The sequence below is a fragment of the Zootoca vivipara genome, chromosome 5 (genome assembly GCF_963506605.1).
Source record: "Zootoca vivipara chromosome 5, rZooViv1.1, whole genome shotgun sequence".
Taxonomy (NCBI): Eukaryota; Metazoa; Chordata; class Lepidosauria; order Squamata; family Lacertidae; genus Zootoca; species Zootoca vivipara.
The window spans coordinates 24828949-24848670 of NC_083280.1; the positions used below are offsets into that span (position 1 = coordinate 24828949).

The window sequence follows — 19722 nt, forward strand, 5'->3', positions numbered from 1 at the left end:
TAAGTCTCATGCTCTACCAACTGAACTATCCTAGCATACAATAATGATATTTAGATAATGGATGTGCATGTGTTTTGTGAGATTGAGTGTGTCAGGTTTAAATCAGTATGGGGCCAAGTACAAATACTATTAACTATGGTTTGTGAACCACAGTTTGAGAACCTTTATCCTAGAATGGGGAACCTATGGACCTGCAGCTCTTGTTGGACTCCCAAGTCTCATTAGTGTGGCTACGGGTCAGGGATGGGATTTGAGAGTTCACACCTGGAGGGTCACAGGCTCCCTCATCCCCCATGCTCTAGTATTTGTCTCCTTGCTATTATTACTTCTTCACATCATAGTAAATGAATCACGCTTTAGGATAGCATGTTTTCAGTAACATATTTAAAGTACCTTTGGAAAAGTAATATAGCAGTGAATTTCCTTCCCCCCCCTTTCATTTGCCATTTTCTTTAAAAACTGCATTTAGTTCATTGTGAAGAACTCGGTGGAGGAAAACATGCTGAAAATCCAGGAGAAGAAGAAAGAACTTGCGACTGGAGCCTTTGGAAGCAAGAAACCTTCTAGTGAAACAAAAATTAACGAAATCAAGACTTTGATGGATTTATAACTTGAGATGTTAGGCCCAGCTAATTTACAGCTGACCTGAATGTTACTTGTTCAGTGTGTACATAGCTTTATAATTACTCTGTTAAATCATCATTGGCATAAGATGTGCCATGTAACAAGCAGACTGATGCAGTTATTATTATTATTATTATTATTATTATTATTATTATTGGCTGCATTCCTAAGGCATGGTGGCTCTCAATTTTAGGACAGATGAGAACTTTAATTACTCTCATTTTTCTGTCTATCCATACTTCCCTCCTGGCCACCATTTCCCTGGGAAATAAAAGAAAGATTTTTGTTAGCTCCTCAGGTGGAGCCCCCCCAGGTTGTGTCTCCTCCCCCCCCCCCCGCCAGTGTTGGGGGACTGGGTAGGAGCAGGATTCTTTGGATCCAAGCCTCTCCTGGAATGTCCAAAAATCTTCCTGATATGATATCCCCACTTCAGGTATTATTGGCATCAGAACTGACATTGGCAGGGCCATAGCCACAGACGTTTTTGCAGCAGTGGTTGTGGGGGACCAACAGCAGATCTCCTTTGCTGAAGTATTGGGGGAGATCCAATGTATCCTATATTCCTTAGGACTGCAGACATAGGATTTAAGGTGGTGGCTATCCTGAACATCAGGACTTCAAAACGTAGTTATCAACATGTTGTTTAAATGCACTGATGCCCTTTTATCAAATTTTCTTGAATTGTGTTTAGTGTACGAAGGGCACGTATTACTCATAACAAAGAATACTATGCTTTAAAGTAGAGTTAAATGAGTCACCTAGCAGTGTCATATTTTATTTGTGTGTTGGGCAGATTGACAATGACCAACATGCTTTTGCTCTGGGGCGAATGCCAGTTAGATAACCTAGTTCATGTGCTCCTGTAACTGTCTACATCAGTAGAAAAGGATTGTAAAATGAGGATGTGTATGACCAGAATTAAGTTCCTTCCTTTTTTTGTGCTACACTATAGCCAAACAATCTTAACTCCTAAAAGTAAAATATTTTATTTAAGTTACAGCTTCACAATTTTTAGTTAATTGCAAACTCTTAATTTTACAGTGATATGACTTAAAACGCTCTATAGATTGTTGTCTACTATATACTGCATTTTCTACTATCTTGTACAGCTAGAATCAGGATTTAGGAAATCATGTTTACTGAAAACAAGTAAACTTCAGAAATCATAGTTACTGAAAACAAGTAAACATTTGTCTGAGTTGTTACTCTGCTTCCATTCCCTTGCTGCAAAGTCATTCAAGAAATAGCATCGATTGAAATAGTAAAACCTCAGTAATTTGGTGGAAGTTTTATTTCTAGGTAAATAAAATTGTGGCTTATGCAAACTCATGCCTATAATCATTAACATTTTTAACGCTTTTTGATTATCTGCACAGTATGACCTGTAAACAGCAACTGAGGCATAAGCTCCTGGCAGATCTTGTAAAAATGCACAAGAAGAATCGATAACAAGCTTTATATCCATGAGCTTCTCACCCATCGCCTAGCTTATCTGCTAATCAGAAATCAAAATCTCCGGTGCTGATAGCATTCCCCTGCTGTCCCCATTTTATGCTGGCCACTCTTAGCAAGTAGTTAAAACTAGTGGAACACGGAAAAAAACACATTGAGATGTGGCGTACTCCTGTACAGCATTCTGTAACCAGCAAGCCACTCACTTCCTCTCATCATTGTGCCATTTGAGATTTTCCCATCCCTTCATTTTTTCTTAAAGCTTTGTTTGTTTGTTTGGCTTTGTAAGGATTAGCATGTAGAAATTTGATGGATGAGTGCTAAGTGCACAAAGGGTAACATGAACTAAGAGTGGGTAACTTTCCCCTGTTTTTCCTGTAGCATCTTAACAAGACAGGAACACAATTTTCCCTTGATAGTACATCAGGCGGGTTATCATCACTGGACCACAGCTCCTGTAATCCTTGACCATTGGCCATACTGGGTGGAGAAGATGGGAGCTGGAGATCAGCATATCTATAGCTTCCTTGCCCTTGCTGAGATATTAAATTATGATGGCAGTTGTTTATTGTGGCAGTCTTCTATGGACACCACAGAAATGGGGAAATCCAACACTGCTAGTGGGATGTGCATCCAACAAGTAGCCAAAACATTTAAGACCTTAATTCGTTCCGGAGGTACGTTCTTAACCTGAAACTGTTCTTAACCTGAAGCACCACTTTAGCTAATGGGGCCTCCTACTGCCGCCGCGCTGCTAAAGCACGATTTCTGTTCTCATCCTGAAGGAAAGTTCTTAACCTGAGGTACTATTTCTGGGTTAGCGGAGTTTGTAACCTGAAGCATTTGTAACCTGAGGTATAAAAGAGCAAAATAATTTAGTGTTGTCATAGTGACATGGCTCACCTCCCCTACTCCTGAATTTACTGAGTGGCCTCAGGTAAGTTGGGGGAACTTTTTGGCCCAATAGACCAGAACTTTTGAATTCGTCACTTTTACAACTTGTCTAGTCTACCACAGAGGCAATGCTAGTTACAGACCTGGTGAAATACAACCCTTGTCTGGCGATTGGATATTACAAATCTGTAGGTCTCATTCAATTTGCTCTGTCTAAGCCAGGCATAGGCAACCTTGGCCTTCCAGGTGTTTTGAGACTACAATTCCTATCATCCTTGACCACTGGTCCTGTTAGCTAGGGATCATGGGAGTTGTAGGCCAAAAACATCTGGAGGGATGGTCTAAGCTTTCATTTAAAAAGCATTGCTAAAAGCCAGGAATGAGAAAATTGAAGACTGAACACTAGTGTGTCACAACAGTAGTTCTCCCAACTTTTACAGGCTTGAAGCTGATCTCTGTTCTTCTCTACAATAGGCTGTAGGAGTGGTTAAGTATGAAGCAGAATGATGTGTTGTTGTTGGCCTAAGGTAAATACCAAATCCTTTGATGAATGTAGAGCAGAAAATAGATTTTTGAGAGAAGAAACATTGCCTGTCAATAGAGCTTAGTATAGATGTATAACACAGGTCTGGCAGAAACAAGTATCCAATATAAAGGTGACGAGGAGTGGTAAATCTGCACTTGATAGCCCATTTAAGCAACAGGCATGAACAGTTGTTTAGCTGCATGATTTCTAACTACTACTAATGCCATAGTTCTCTTGCTTTACTTTTACTACCGGTGATTGCAGGTGTGGCAGAAATAGGCCGCTTCTGAAAGGATTTAATGTAGAAGTAGGAGCTCATAAGTGCTTTCTAGTTTAAAACTACCACCATCCATTGTGATTTTTCTATTTGTGTTTAAAAAATTGAATTGGCAACCTTCCCACCACCTTAATCTATAAATGATAGGAGTGGTGGTTTGCAGTTTTTGTGACAAGTTTTGCTTGCCCCGTTTGCACATCACTCTCAAAGAACTTCAATACAGAAGGTGGCTTCAAAGCCTATTTTTAGTTCCTATTTACTGAACTGTTGCTTCTTTTACCAAAGGTGTTTGTATCCCTCTGCTTGGCAGAGTCACCCTGCAGTCTGCTTGCTTAAACACACACACTGCCTTTTCTGCAGCCACCTACAGCAATCTCTGCTCTTTCAGCTGAGGGCATCATTCGAATAGCCCTCTATTCTAACACTACAGCTATGGGGAAATTGCTAAATGCACATGGACCATAATGCAGGGGAAACCAGTTCCAAGTTTGTTTTTGTTGAGGAATCTCTCATACACCCCAGGCAAGGACATTTTTCCTAACAAAAAATTTCTAAACTTGATTCGTTTGAACTGGTAAGGCAGTTACAGGGGATTCATTTAAATGACTGAGCATGTGTATATAGTAGTAATAGTTTTGTCCTGGAGTTCAACACATTCCTTCCTTGCCTAAAAACAACATGCCTCTTGAATAATGGTACTAGGATAGAAAGCTATTGCATAAGGCAGGGGTCAGCAAACTTTTTCAGCAAGGGGCCGGTCCACTGTCCCTCAGACCTTGTGGGGGGCCGCACTATATTTTGAAAAAAATATGAACGAATTCCTATGCCCCATAAATAACCCAGAGATGCATTTTAAATAAAAGGACACCTTCTACTCATGTAAAAAACACCAGGCATCCCCCCACAAATAACCCAGAGATGCATTTTAAATTAAAGGACACATTATACTCGTGTAAAAACATGCTGATTCCAGGACCGTCCGCAGGCCGGATTTAGAAGGCGATTGGGCCACATCCGGCCCCCAGGCCTTAGTTTGGGAACCCCTGGCATAAGGCAAGGGCAAGCCTAGAACTGGAGTCCTCAGTATGGCACTTGGTGGTATCTCACTATTGAGATAGAGCTTCTTCCCACCTCAGGAATGTATTCGTAAACCTGTACACTTTCAGAATGGGCAAACAGCCTGCTAGTGGGAAGTAGTATATAACAACTTGCACTTTTCTATATTTGACAACCCATCTGTGGCTTTCTGGAAACACTATGCACTTTGCAATAATGTACAGGGACATGTTATAGCTGGATGAATGTAGTTCAGAGTGCTGCCGCAGGCAAGGGTTGATTTTTATTTAATAGATATGACTTCTAAAGTCAGCTTTACATATGACCGGCTTTACATATGACCACCCTTCTGAGCCATTCATGTAGTTGTGCTGCTTTAAACGCTCATTTTTAATTATATAATCAGGCATGTTAATGGTGCACTAAAATTAACCCAGGTTAACACAGCCCACAGAATAGAAACAAGTCAGGTTCATGCATATACCGTGTTTCCCCTTTTTTAAGACGTAGTCATTATATAAGCCATAGCAGGATTTCTAAGCAATTGCGCGATACAAGCCATACCCCGAAAATAAGACATACTGATAGACCCTTCACCCACTAGCAATAACCCCCCTCCTGCCAGCCAACTCCCCCCTTAAAAATCTCTCCCCATTTTGCTGTCGCTCCACAGACACGTATTTCCTTTAAAAGCTTGTAAAAATGCACCGAACAGCCGTAGCTGCTGGCTGCCGAAGCCTTGTGATTTCCCTTCCCCGTTTCTGAGAGCATTTTTTTAAATAAAAAGATCCAAAAATAATTTTTTTAGCCAAGCTGTGTAAGCTCTACTTGGTGAAGGGGAGAAAAGTGGGGTGGGGAGGAGATGAAGGCACGAGGAAGAAAAGAGGGGCGATTGAAGAATGCAAAGGCTGTTTTCCCTTTTAGGGAGAGACCTCCGTGCGCGCGTCTGTCTCTCTCCCCCCCCTGCGTCTCTCTCTCTCTCTCTCTCTCTCACACACACACACACACACACACACACAGCCCACCTCTCGCTTCCCCCCACCTTTCCCTAAATTCCCTTCCATTCAATGCACGTTGATTTCCTCTTAACGGGAATCTCCCGTGTCTGATTGTTGTCTCATTGCTTTTACCGGGCATAAAGCAGCCTTTTAAAAATCCTGCTGCAGTTTTCTTTCTACCTTATGCTGCTTGGTTGTCTGTGGAGCTGCCCCTTTAAGGATTTGTAAGTAGTCTGGATCGCAGTCCTTGCCTTGGGGACTTTTATTTATTTATTAAGGACTTTTTCCTTCGCTGTTTGCGAGCTGCTAAAAGGAGCTGCTAAACGCTGCTTTACACAAAAGTTAAACTGCCGGTCCTAACAACACGTGCTTCCTCACCTCGCTGGCTCAATTGCTTCTCAATTGCTACCATTTACCAAGTCAGCAATCTTAATTGCTGCTTAGCTGGCTTCTTTGTTCTCAGCAGGTAGCTTCTTTGCTATCAGTGATAGCACTGCAAAGTGCTATGTTGTTGGAACTTCAGACAGTCTTGCAGTCTTGGGCAGCTGGCTGGTAGAGATCCTTACTTGCTTTAGGTATAGGCTACTGCTAGGACTGTATCACACAGATAGATTCCATTATACTGGTTTAGATTTAAGAAGCTCCAGTGTAGCAGATTGCTATTAAGTGAGTCCCCACCTTGGAGGAGAGAGAGAGCAGCCCTTCGCGAACATCCCAGGGCCGGGGAGAGAGGGCTGCACCAGGGACGCACACACCTCCCTTCCCTCAGACTCGTAATAAAAATACCGGTACCAGTAAGACATCCCACCAAAAATAAGCCACCCTGTGGTTTTTTGAGAAAAAAAAGTAATAAGACGGTGTCTTAAAAAGGGGGAAACACGGTATACACGCTTTATAAAGCCTTGTTTGCACCACTACTCTGTTGACATGGCCGAGTATATTGAGAGAAATATATTCACTTTCATGAAAGGCTGGGTGTTAGACAGGTCCTTCGTTGGCTAGGTATGTCCGACAGCATTTGTGTAAGCCCTTTGACCACACCTTTATGGCAGTCATTGTTTTCTTAAACCAGAAATTTAGCTCTGTTTTAGATGAACTACAGAAGAGAACCCAATGGAACTCAAAGACACACACATTTCCCATTCTCCTTCATACCATGTGCCACACCTATGATCTTACCATTACTATTTACCATACTTAAGTGGAACACAGAACCAGTTTTAGCCCAGCAAAAATGTAATGCTGGAACAGCCCCTATAGCAGATGCTTTTCAGTAATATGTGAGAAAATCTCTTTCACAGGCTCTGCTCTGAAACCTTGTGCCAATGTCACAGACTACAGATCCTGAGCAGTAGGTTTGAAGCGGCAGTTTTTACTGCCACTTGACAAAAGAGTAGTGCTATAGGTTTTACCATGATTTCTTTTATTGTGCATGTTCAGTGCCATTTTACAGGTTAACAGTTCAAAGGTTTGCTAGTCCCAGAAGTACACAGAACTGAACAAAAGTATCTGCCATGCTATAGGTACTGTGCATAGAAGTCTGGTCAGAAGTCTTCCATAAGGCTGGAATCGACAGAAAAGCAATGTTTTTTACACAGATTGCTGCTGCATGTTTTTTTGATGTCCTTACTGTAAGGCCCCTTCACTGTAGCTGCCTTAACCTCTAGTCCTTATTTTAACATAGCAAGCAAAACATGATGGTGGGGTTTTAGTGGGGTTGGGTGAAAGGAAGAGGTAAAGCACAACAGTTCTATAGGTGTAAGCCTGGAGTATCACCCCAGTCCAGTGTCCTGTTCCCAACAAGTTCTTTTACAGGTTTTGTGCAAGAGGAGAAGATCTGGCTACTGGACACACGATTGGCACAAGGATAAGGATTCATACTTAGAACAACAGCTTTTGCTCAGTTCTTACCTGCAGTACTGCCAACAGCCTTCAGCTGAGCAGTGGGCAAAGCTGCTAGCAAGTTTAATTTGACCCTATCTGGCTTCCCTAGTTGCTATAGCTGTGAAACACGTCCTTGTATTGCTGATGTCTGCAGAGCAGATACAAGTGCGTCTCTACTGGAGGTAAGTGTCAAGTTTTTTCTTGATGTTGTCAAAGCTGTCTGCTCCCATGTAGTCAGCCTGGCCCTGCTCCCATCTCTCTTTGCGCTCTTCTGAGGATATAGCTGGTGGTGACGGCGGCGAGTTTGGCACGGCAGCAGATGAAAGTGACAAGTGGGACACGGCCTCCGCTACCTCTTCCTGGAAAGAGAGGAATGAGTGGGAGAGGTACCACTGCACTGTTGTAAGAAAGGGCAAGGCGTAAAGCGACAGAGCAGCGGGTAGGAAAACCAACGAGAGATTCCCATGCAAAGCAGCAAGCACCATTTACACAATGAAGGAGCTGTAAAATAATGAAGGGCATATCCAAGTCAACGAGACAGCAGGTGGGTAGTTAGCAACAGGTGTAAGTTCTTCATACCTCTCTGCAGAAGCCACAAGAGAAAGCCAGTGTATAGACCAAGCCCGATAGCTGTAACAGTTCATTAGAAAGGTGAAATAGGGGAAACGGAAAGCATAGCTAAAGAACAGATCTTAGACCTTTCTGCAACCCAAAGGTACTGGCACTTAACTACTGTTTTCTGTATACCAAGCTTAAGTGTTCAAAGCTGCACTGCATGCATGAGAAGCTAAAGCCAAGTAGTTTTGGCTAGCTAAGTCAGGGAAAGGCTAGAGTCATGACAGTTCTAGCTTATCATTATTAAGAATCTGTAGGTATACATTTCTAGTTTTATTACAATACAAAATTCAAGATGGCAGGTACAACCCCACCATTAGAGATAAGCAGATCAACTGCCACTTCTGTTCGCATAAGGGAGCTGATAAAAAATTGCAAGCACATCCACATGAAAATCACTTTCTGGCAAGTTTGCATATGTGGTGCTGCCAAGCACTGCAAACAGAACATTAAGTGTCTGGAGGTTTCATGCATGAGTCCTAAGCCACCTAAGTTTGAATCTTGCCGAATATGGATGTTTAAATGGCAATTTGGATGTCTACTAATTTCACTTCCAAAGCACACAAATGAGAGTTAAGAGGCAGAAAACCTGCTAGATCTGAAGTTAAAAGAAAAATCCATTGGTATACAGAACCAAATGATGACTACTGGAGATGCAGGGCTGTATCCACCATTATTCACATTCAAGGTACTGTATGCCTATTGAAATTAATAGCCATGACTTAACTTGGGTTCATTTGTTTCAAAGGGACTACTGTTTAGATACAGTGGTACCTCGCAAGACAAATGCCCTGCAAGACAATTTTTTCGCAAGACGAATTCATTTTGCGAAAAATTCATCTTGCGAATCGCGGTTTCCCATAGGGAAATTTAATTAATGCGTTCCTATGGGCAAAAAAAAGAAATTTCAATGCATTCCTATGGGAAACCGCGATTCGCAAGATGAATTTTTCGCAAAACAAATTGACTCGCGGAATGAATTAAATTTGTCTTGCGGGGCACCACCCATAGTGCTCTGGACCACACCTAACTTGCTTACAGAATGTTAAGTAGCAGAAAGTGTTACCACCCAGCACTGTGCATGTATGATTAACAGTTTTCAGTAAGCATTTTGTAATGATCCATGCCAAACAATTCAGCCTAGTGAGTCATACGGTTCAGGCCAGTCACCATATAAGACCTCTCCAAATTGCAATAATGCAGTGTGAAGACAGCGGTTGCAGCCATCTGATTTACAACAATTTGTATACACAGTCCAAAAATAATACAGCTGAATCTTGAAGATTCAAGGCTTACTATATTAACATTCAATCCTACTTGGTGTGCATGCTTCCTGACCCCCTTAACAACCATTTTAGTAGAAACTAGTATTAAACTGTAATATCTAGTTGTAATACAATTTAGAGATGTGTGGGAGAAATGTTTAAAGAATCTGGTTACTGATCTCTTAATATAGGTAGGCCTGGCCCAGTTACTGTTTAGTTTGCCCGTTAGCATGGTCCAGAAGTTTTAAACTTATTCTGGTACCCAACCACTAGTTAACAGTTGAAGCTCCAAGCCAGTGTGCTGCATTAAATTAGGAAAATATCGAACCCATTTTGGCTGAGGTCATTATCCCCAAGTCTGGCTTCCTCAACCTCGGCCCTCCAGATGTTTTTGGCTTCCAACTCCCATGATTCCTAGCTAGCAGGACCATCAGGGATGGTGGGAACTGTAGTCTCAAAACATCTGGAGGGCCAAGGTTGAGGAAGCCTGCCCTAAATAGCCTTGTTATTGCAGGACTGCAAGCTGTTTTTGTAGCAATCATGCTAGTTTCAGGCCAAGTAATGGCTTTCTCACAAGCACAAAGAACGTGATCCTCCTACCACCACCACCCCCAACACAATTCTCCAGTTAAGGCAGAGGTTAAATACATTAAGGAGACATACCGCCTTTACACCAGTAGCTGTATCTTTAACGACACCATGTTGATGTAGCAGTGGCAAAATGTTTGTGACGAAGATGTCCCACCACATATTGAGAAACTCTGGATGAATCGCTGTGGGATCTTGAGCATCTTCTTTGACACTTTTTGCTTTGGAGTCATATGTGTAGTTCCATGGTTTCAGTCTTCCCAGGAAGTGAACCACTTTAGCATTTGTCCCAAACCTACAAAATCATGGAATTTTAAGAGTTGGAAGGCACCTGTCAGGAGAAGCTCTGCTTGATGGGTGGCTACAGAAGAGAGCACTTTGTCATGGCTCCTGCACACCGGAGTAAGCATACCTAAAAAATCTACCAAGACTAGAACCTCATTATGTATGCATTAAATACAACAAACAATAGTAACTGTTTTAAGACCACCAGAAAGCGACCACTACAAGGATTTCATACAAGTATTAGGGCAACTGCTCAGCAGGAAACCCCATATAAAGCAAGAGGCTGCATATCACAATTCGAAACAGGTTAAATTTTGCACCGAGGTAACAATTCAGTGCCAAGAGAACTGTTCTATGCCCTGTATTAAGTAGCACAGAGTCTGCACAATTCATTCTGCTTCAATTTGCCATGTGAATAGCAAAGAGGTATGCAAGTCATTAAGGCTCCTTCTTTTGGCAACCAAACCTTCTATTGGCCCCATTCTAGAGTCTAAACATTTTGCTAGTGTTCACACCATATAGCATGGCAATACCAATTTGCAGCCTTAGGACTAGAACATTTTTTTAAATAACCAGAGCCTTAAATCCCTAAAATGCTGGCTATATATAATATTTTTTTATTAAAGGTTTCTTGAATTACAAAGAAATGCTGGATTTTATGCCAGGTTTTGCACATTTCCTGTGCTTCCACAGCATTGCACAATAGAACTCCATCTTTACCATATATATATAAATATAGGAGTGATTAATAGTTTATCTATTCATAAGCAAAACTGAAATAACCTGAGATAACATGGGGTGGGTGATTGTTTTTTGTTTGCAAGTCTGTGGCTCCCTAGTGATATGTAGAAGAAGTTCAAAGAGACTAAAGCGCAAGGGGAACAACAGGGATCTGTGAGCTTCCAGAACTTAACACAATTTTGATTTGGTTTAGTCTAGAGAGATTTCTAGTATACCCCATTGTAAGGACATGGAAAATGTCTGGTCCCTATATACTATTTTTTTACCCCTTCCCCAAGTGAGAGCTGCCCATCAAAAACAATGAAGGAATCTAGCATTTTACACAGCAGTTACTGTCCATTGAGACAGAGGTTCAAGCACTGCAACTGCATGCTAGCCAATATAGCACAAAGCTCACGCATACAACCGAGTGCTGAATTTGGTCAGGTAGAGAGTCTTGACAAGTGGATTTGGGGGCAAAAATCCAAACCAGGTTCAGCCACATCTCTAACCTCCAATATGAGGGTATGTGATAGTTACTGGCATTTATTGCTGAAGGTGTCAGCTGAAAGGGACAACTGGCTTGCTCAAGAATTTTACGGCAAGTATCTTGGGAGATATTGGGCGACAAATGTGTGCCACCGAGCTAGGAAACCTCCCCTTTTTGTACTAAATGGGAAAGTTTCAGAGGGAAGGAAGGAAAAACATTTTTCCTCTCAAAACCTCCCGGTTTCAATATACAGGGGGACAACCATTTTCTGGGGGACTACAGATGTGCGTGCACTTTTGACTCTGGAAGTTGGGTGAAACAGGCTTGCGTGTGACCACTGCAGTGCGCAGTGACCCGGAACACAACCCCCGCGCCTGTAATACAAAATGCTTGTGGTCAGTCCCAAACCTAAGTCCTCAACGAGACATTCCCTGACAATCCACTATGAGTTCTAAATATTGTTACTGTTATTTTATTGCAGGCCGAACAGGCAACACCCATTACAAGCTGAAATTTTAGGTGTGTCTCATTGACACACGATCATCGACACATGGGTCCTTTCGGACCAGAGAACAGGGGCATAATGGACCCCATGCAAAATGGTCACTGCTATTATTGCAATGATCTGACGGAGGTTCCTTTCTACTTGCAAACCTGGGTGGGTAAATTGCCTGCTTGGAAGCAAAACAAGGTCACCCAGAAAAGAGGTGATGATTTCTACATAAAATCAGATTACTTCCTAGGTGTTCAAAAATACAGGTTTTATAGGGCTTGGGTGAGTTTCCAAGATCTACAGAATATTGAGGACATGGAGGTAAAAAAAAAATACAATTTTTTTTGTAAGCAAATGTATTTATTTATCCATATAAATTTGTGCCTGAATATCTTACGGCAGTTAGCAGCAGAAAAATACAAAAATACCTATCCCTATTCCTGCCCTTTAGGAGGAAACAAGATGTTCAATGGAGTCTGGAGGTCAAGTCTAGGGTCAAGAGCAGTTAAGCCACTGAATACTGAAGCTTTCAGTTGAACGTAATGAAAAAAGAAAAAAAGAAAGGAGAGAGAATGGAAGGAATTTGCCTGCTTGAGCCCATGACTGCTTATACTATCACGGGAGGCAAACATGACTAGAAGAATGCATGTTCCAAGGTTAACACTCTTTCCCCCCAGCGATGGAGCAACAATGCAGCTGAGAGGCTTGTTCCCGAGTGCTTTTGCTCTAAAGGATAATGAGGAAAGGAAAAGATGTCCTCTGTAAACCCCATACAGTACTATATAGGACACCTGTTCCAAGTTAAAGTACCGAAAAAGAAGAAAAGAAATGTTATTTAAAAAGGCTTTTCAATTTTGACTTCTCATCTCTAAGTTGCTTTGGTCGTTTCACATGACAGTTTGCATCTGGGTTATTTCTATAGTTTTCATAGTTCACTGGCCTAGGAGATACTTTAATAATAGTTGACCATAAACCTGGCGAGCTCTACCCTGTTTCTCATATTTTAAGACATGCCCATAAAATAAGCCATAGCAGGATTTTTAAGCATTCAAGGAATATAAGCCATACCCCGAAAATAAGACATAGTGATAGGCGCAGCAGCAATGCCGGACGCGGCAGGAGGAGGAGGAAAAAAATAAGACATCCCTTGAAAATAAGCCATAGTGTGTTTTTTTGAGGAAAAAATAAATATAAGACATGTCTTATAATATGAGAAACACGGTAGTATGGAAGCCTCCCTGTTCAGGGAGGCTTTTAATGTTTAATAGATTATTTTATTTCATTTTTCTGTTGGAAGCTGCCCAGAGTGGCTGGGGAAACCCAGCCAGATGGGTGGGGTATAAATAATAAATTATTATTAATTATTAATTATTATTATTTATTATATTATTATTATTAACTTCAATAATTTTACTATAGGGAGTTAGGCTGCAGCTGGTCGTAGATTCTGGATGAAATTATTATCCCCTCCCTTGTTGACTTCCAGCAGAGATATAGAATGATTTGAACACACACACACTCTCTCTCTCTCTCTCTGACTAGCCAAAGTCAAGCTCAAAGCAATGGAGCAATGGAGGGGCAGAGGCCGAACTAGAAAGGCAGCCTATTGGGGTATGTGGGAAGATGGAATGAGCTGTTAGGTATACTATAGGCCTGCCGTATAGTAATTTGATCCCACTGCCAATTGCCTTTTCGCCTGAGCAAAATGCTAAGTTAGCTACCTGGACCTATTTGGAACCCTGACATCACTGCTTGGAGGATTTTATTTAAGAGGCTGAGGTTTGCACCTGTTTTTGATAAATCCCCTTTTCCATTCTAAAAAGCCAGCAGATTAGATGTGATCATAACAGGGTTTAAAATGTCATTCATTCCGTGAGCTGTAACTTCTTGGCACAGCTTGAATCCCCTGGGTGGGGACATCTTGTATTCAACTTCATTATCCCTGAAAGCCACAAGTTTCCCAGAGACTCAGGCTTTCAAGCTGTCACTTGAATGGACAGAGGAACAGCCTTGGGTCCACCAAAAGCAGAGACAACAAACCTGACCTCAAAACAGAAAGGAGGTGAACCACAGGAACTAGACAGCACATGATTCAAGTAAGTCAATAGCTTAAAGACACAACACCACAATGCCATACACTGAGCCAGATATTCTCTCTACCAACCACTCAGTAATATGTATTCGTTCCAGTTTGCATGGACATCCAAGAATAAGTCTTCTAATTTTAACTCGACAGTGCTTCATATGATGCTGCGATCACAAGACATTTTGAACCTGAGCCACCGAACACACTGCTTACGTTAGCTGCTCCACAGAACTCTAGTTACTTGATGTTGCCTGGAGACTTGCTCATACAAATCGCTCATTAACTTCTGGATATTTGAGTGGCATGGGTTAAGATATTTACTTAAACCTTATAATTTCCAGGGAGAATTTAAATCTGGACTCTTTACAGGTGGCATCATAAAGAAATAATTTAGGCTACATCAGGGTGAAATAAGATACACTATTCTGTATATGTTTTTGATTAAGACCATGGGGTCTGTGACTCTCATCAAAGGGACTTAAGGCTACGATCCTATACTCATTTACCTGGGAGTAAATCCAACTGAACTAACAGGGCTTACTTCTGAACAGACCCATAGAGGCTGGCACTGTAAGTTTCAAATGTAGGATGCGACTGTATTGTGCATCATGTCTACTCGAAGGAAACACGCACACACACACACACACACACACACACACACACACACACACTGTGCCTCAGTGTCCAACAGCTCACAATACAGTGGTACCTCTGGATATGCACACCTCTGGTTGCGTACCCTTCAGGATGTGAACATGTCAAACCCAGAAGTATTTTTCCAGATTTCGCTGCGTACACATGCAGAGAAACGGTTCCTCCAGTTGTGGAAACCTTGGGATCTGACTGGAGCGTCCGGAACCAGAGGTACCACTGTATATCCTGAAGTCCTAGACCAGGCATCCCCAAACTGCGGCCCTCCAGATGTTTTGGCCTACAACTCCCATGATCCCTAGCTAACAGGACCAGTGGTCAGGGATGATGGGAATTGTAGTCCAAAACATCCGGAGGGCCGAAGTTTGGGGTGCCTGTCCTAGAGTGTCTTAATATTACCTTTTTAAGAAGGCATTCTCATTCCTTTTCCAAAGGATTTTATAGAGTACCCGTATTGCATTTCTGTATGGACACTGCAAAGGCCACTTGCCAGCACGTTCAGAGGTGGAAACTGAACAGAGCCATTTGTTGTTCTAGCCTATTTCTCTCCCAGCAGTGGCTGGGGTGGGGTGGGGGTTGAAAGCAGGCCTCTCCAACAGTCCTGTTGGCACTCAGTCTCAAGCAAATGTGGACTACATTTGTGGATGTTTTAGACAATTGGGAAGTATTCAAAAGCGGCTTATGTCTTGCATTACCGGTCCTTTCTGTACTGCGATGGTAGGAGGGCTCCTATACTAAGGGTGGGGTGACCATCCCTGGGTCAGATGGGATGCAGTTTTAGGGTGGGCATTAGCAGCTTTGGAAGGAGCAGGGCCACGGGCACCTCCCACATGGCCCAGGGGTTTCAACATTCCATGTCATGGGTGTAAAGTAGCCACACTGCAGGACCTCCATGCTATGAAGCAACATCAGGACAAGTGCTCAGAACAAAGATCAGGAAGCTAGGCGAAGCTATATTACAACTCCCATTCTTCCTGGCCACTGGGCTAGGCTGGCTGTGGCCAATGGTTTCCCAGTCCTGCATTTGAAGTTAAGACATTATATTTGTTGTAAACACTGTTGACCCAGATGGCTGTCACAAAGAAGTGGAAAAGACCATACAATCCACCCCCAGCTGTAATCAACATAGCTTAGGTATTTAATTTACAACAGATTGAAGTCTACTAGCAAAGTCAGACTTACAAATAACTTCCTGTCCTAAATGAGGTATGAACACTTTCATATCAACAGGTCATAATCTCTGATTTTGACTATATTTGCTCTTCCTTGATGGCACCTTGCAAGAACAAGCAGAGACCAGACTGCAGGTCTCCACTTTGGAAACAGCCTTCACATAATAGGAACAGAAAAAACTACATACGTAAGTTGATTTTATAGATTTTGTCCACTTACGCTTTAAATGCTGGGAGATAGGAGTAGATCGAAATACTGCTTAAGTTATAAATAAATGGCAGGTGCTTGCTGATGTCTGTAGTTGCCCAACTGCTGAAGAAAGTGTTTAATAAACCCTGGTCCCCACCTGAAAGAGAGACGTGATAAGAGTTTAACAGGGGCCATGACAATGCATAATTGAGCAACCCAATAGAAACAACTCCTCTAAGTGTTAGTTGCCCCGTTGTCTAATCAAGATGTGTGCAAGCACCAGTGACTCATGAGTTTGTATTCTTGCCTCCAAACTGCTGGCATTTTACCCAAGGCATTTGCTTCAGTGACCTGAGAAGGGGTTGTGTGTGTCATACAGTACGCCTTCAGATTATTTTGCAGTGGAAAGCAATAGATAGATGTCACAGGGCCTTGTCTGTTGTGTAACTCAGCCTAGCCAATTCTGGAGAGAAGCAAGGCAGCAACTATGATACGGTGGTACCTCTGGTTACAAACTTAATTTGTTTCGGAGGTCCGTTCTTAACCTGAAACAGTTCTTAACCTGAGGTACCACTTTAGCTAATGGGGTCTCCCGCTGCCGCCGGTGCGCAATTTCTGTTCTCATCCTGGGGCAAAGTTCTTCTGGGTACTACTTCCGGGTTAGCAGAGTCTGTAACCCAAAGTGTTCGTAACCCAAGGTACCACTGTATTGTCAAAGTGGTGTATTGCCCTTAAGTGAGGGGTTTTATTTATGTATTCATTCATTCAGTCAGTCAATTTATATACCACTCTTTTTAATATTGTACACCGCCCTGGGATCTTCTGATAAACACATTACAAAACATCAATGATAGAAACATAATAAAAAACATACTGTACTGACAGACAGTCTAATAATAAATAAAAAAATTCCTTCAGTAGCACCTTAAAGACCAACTAAGTTTATATTTTGGTATGAGCTTTCGTGTGCATGCACCCTTCTTCAGATACCTGAAGATACCAGGTATCTGAAGAAGTGTGCATGCACACGAAAGCTCATACAAAAATATAAACTTAGTTGGTCTTTAAGGTGCTACTGAAGGAATTTTTTTATTTTGCTTCGACTCAGACCAACACGGCTACCTACCTGTAACTAGTCTAATAATAAAATAGTCATAACAACAGTCTCCCTCCCCCCCCCACCGGCCATTGAATAGCCTGGGTAAAGAGAACGTTTTTGCCTGGCACATAAAGACATGTTGTAATGGCACCAGGTGAGCCTCTCTGGGGAGAGCATTCCACATCTGGGAGCCAACAAAGAAAACACCAGTTCCTTTGCCACCCTCTGAACCTCTCTAGGACGGGGGACATAGAGATGGGCCTCAGATGACAAGTGCAGGATCTGGGTCGGTTCATGTGAGGCAAGGGGATCCTTAGGACACTGAGGTCCTGAGCTGTGTAAGGCTTTATAGGTCAACACCAGCACTTTGAATTGAATCCAGAAACTAATTGGCAGCCAGTGCAGTTGTGCCAGGATTGGTGCTATATGCTGAAACATTCTTAGTCTGGTGAGCAGTCTGGACATTGCATTTTGCACCAGCTGAAGTTTCCGAACCGTCTTCAGAGGCAGCCTCATGTATGACATATTGCTGTACAAGAGTTATGGACACCAACTTTTAATTAGTTAGAAAAATCTATTAAATTTTTTAATTGAAACACTATCTTAAGAGGTGTATGCAAGAAAATCAATAAAGCAGATAAAAGTCAGAAACACACTTTTAAAAACAAACATACAAAACTAAATCAGAGATCTGGTGAAAGAGTTTCCAGCAGGCATCAAACACACATGGAGACGTCTACATAACGTCACTAAGCAGAGAGTTCCAAAACATAGGTGTTACCATGCTGAAAGCTCAACTCTTTGCAAATGTAGAATGAGCATTATATGACATTTCTAAAAAGCACATGTTCCACAGATCAAAGCTGTCAGATAGACACAAATGGGACCAAGCAGTCCCTCAGGTAAACAGGTCCCAAATACTTAATGCTCCAGTAACCCAATTAATGACTGTGTTCAGAACTAGAGCCAAAGCCACAGCAAAACCTGGCAGACCCAAGCAGATTTTGTATGCCTGAGACAGAGCTAGGACAGAAATGTCTGGGTTTTAGGTGTAGCTTGGGAAAAATGAAGTACATGGCTTTTCAGGCATCCATAATCATTACAACAGTTGTTACTATTTGGATCAATAATATACTGGCAGACAGCTTCTATTATTATTATTAGTAGTAGTAGTAGTCAATGGTCAAGGATGATGAGAGTTGTAATCTAATGACTTCTGGAGGGCCACAGGTTCCCTACTCCACATCAAATGACAACTGTTCAGATCCATTTCAGTTTAAGGCAGCAGGAATTCTAGATAAGTCAATACATTCTCAACATGCGTTTTACAATAACTAATTGTAGTAAAAATTACATAAGACTGATAGTAGCTTTTAACATTTCATTTACACAAGGAGAGACAAACTGCCCACACTACTTAGCTCAGGACTGCAATACTTCAAGGACCGCCTCTCTCCATATGAACTAACCTGCACCTTGCGATTGTCACCTGAGGTCCTTCTTTGTGTGCCTCCTTCACGAGAGTCTGGAGGGTGGCAACACAAGAACTGGCCTTTTCTGCAATGACGCCCCATTTGTGGAATGTTCTCCATAGGGAGGCTTGCCTGGCACCTTCGCTACATATCTTTTGGCACCAGGCAAAAACATTCCTCTTCTCCCAGGCCTTTATCTAATCAGACAATCTGACCTTTTAAACTCTCTCTCTCTCTCTCTCTCTCTCTCTCTCTCTCTCTCTCTCTCTCTCTCTCTCTCTCTCTCTCTCTGTGTGTGTGTGTAGGGGTATTTTTTGTTTGTTTGTTACTAAGTATTTTTGTGTTTTTATATTGTAAACCACCTGAAGGACAGAATACAATTTTAAATCTTAATAAGAACCACCACCACCTATAGGTTATTGGATATATTGGTTCTGGACACTTAACCCATAAATTCTGACTTTGTCAACTGTATGCCGGCTGGAAATAATGTCATTTCTGAACTCTGTAGTAGCAAGCATATCCTACTGTTTGGTGTTTGAAGTTTTAAGCCCGAAGTTTTATGCAGCTGAACTATTGCTCTAAGGAGGTGCATTGCATGGTTTTTTCTCATTAGCAGCAGAAAGATTTGTGCAGGGCCATCTCAAGCAGGTCGGACGCCCTGGCGCTGAGGCGCGGAGATCGCTCCGGCACCCCCGCCCTCACAGCGCGCAGCACGGCTTCGCCGCGCAGCGCCCCCCCCTGGTGCCCTGCGCCACCGGGACTGCACCTAGAGCCGGGCCTGGATTTGTGGAATGGAATTCTTTCCCCATGCTTCTTTTTAAAGAGGCAGATAGAAGTATACTAGGATTGCTTTCTACGGACTCAAGATTACTACTTATACAA

General features: G+C 42.2%; 2 protein-coding genes across 6 annotated transcripts in view; one reads left to right on the forward strand and one right to left on the reverse strand.

The window, feature by feature from the left end:
- HLTF (helicase like transcription factor) overlaps window positions 1-3334 on the forward strand; it is a 30126-nt gene extending 26792 nt beyond the window's left edge. For both annotated transcript variants that reach the window (XM_060274490.1, XM_035133509.2), the window contains exon 25: window positions 470-3334. In XM_060274490.1, the coding sequence (XP_060130473.1) occupies window positions 470-610 (141 nt within the window). In that variant the 3' untranslated portion in view covers window positions 611-3334. The remainder of the gene's footprint in view (window positions 1-469) is intronic.
- A 3899-nt stretch (window positions 3335-7233) lies between these two features.
- GYG1 (glycogenin 1) overlaps window positions 7234-19722 on the reverse strand; it is a 30819-nt gene continuing 18330 nt past the window's right edge. For 2 of the 4 annotated variants that reach the window (XM_035133204.2, XM_035133201.2), the window contains 4 exons: window positions 16297-16423; window positions 10255-10474; window positions 8291-8341; window positions 7234-8070 (listed from right to left, as the gene is read on the reverse strand). In XM_035133204.2, coding sequence (XP_034989095.1) covers window positions 7885-8070; window positions 8291-8341; window positions 10255-10474; window positions 16297-16423 — 584 coding nt within the window. In that variant the 3' untranslated portion in view covers window positions 7234-7884. The remainder of the gene's footprint in view (window positions 8071-8290; window positions 8342-10254; window positions 10475-16296; window positions 16424-19722) is intronic. The other 2 variants (XM_035133205.2, XM_035133203.2) reach the window with 1 other exon arrangement.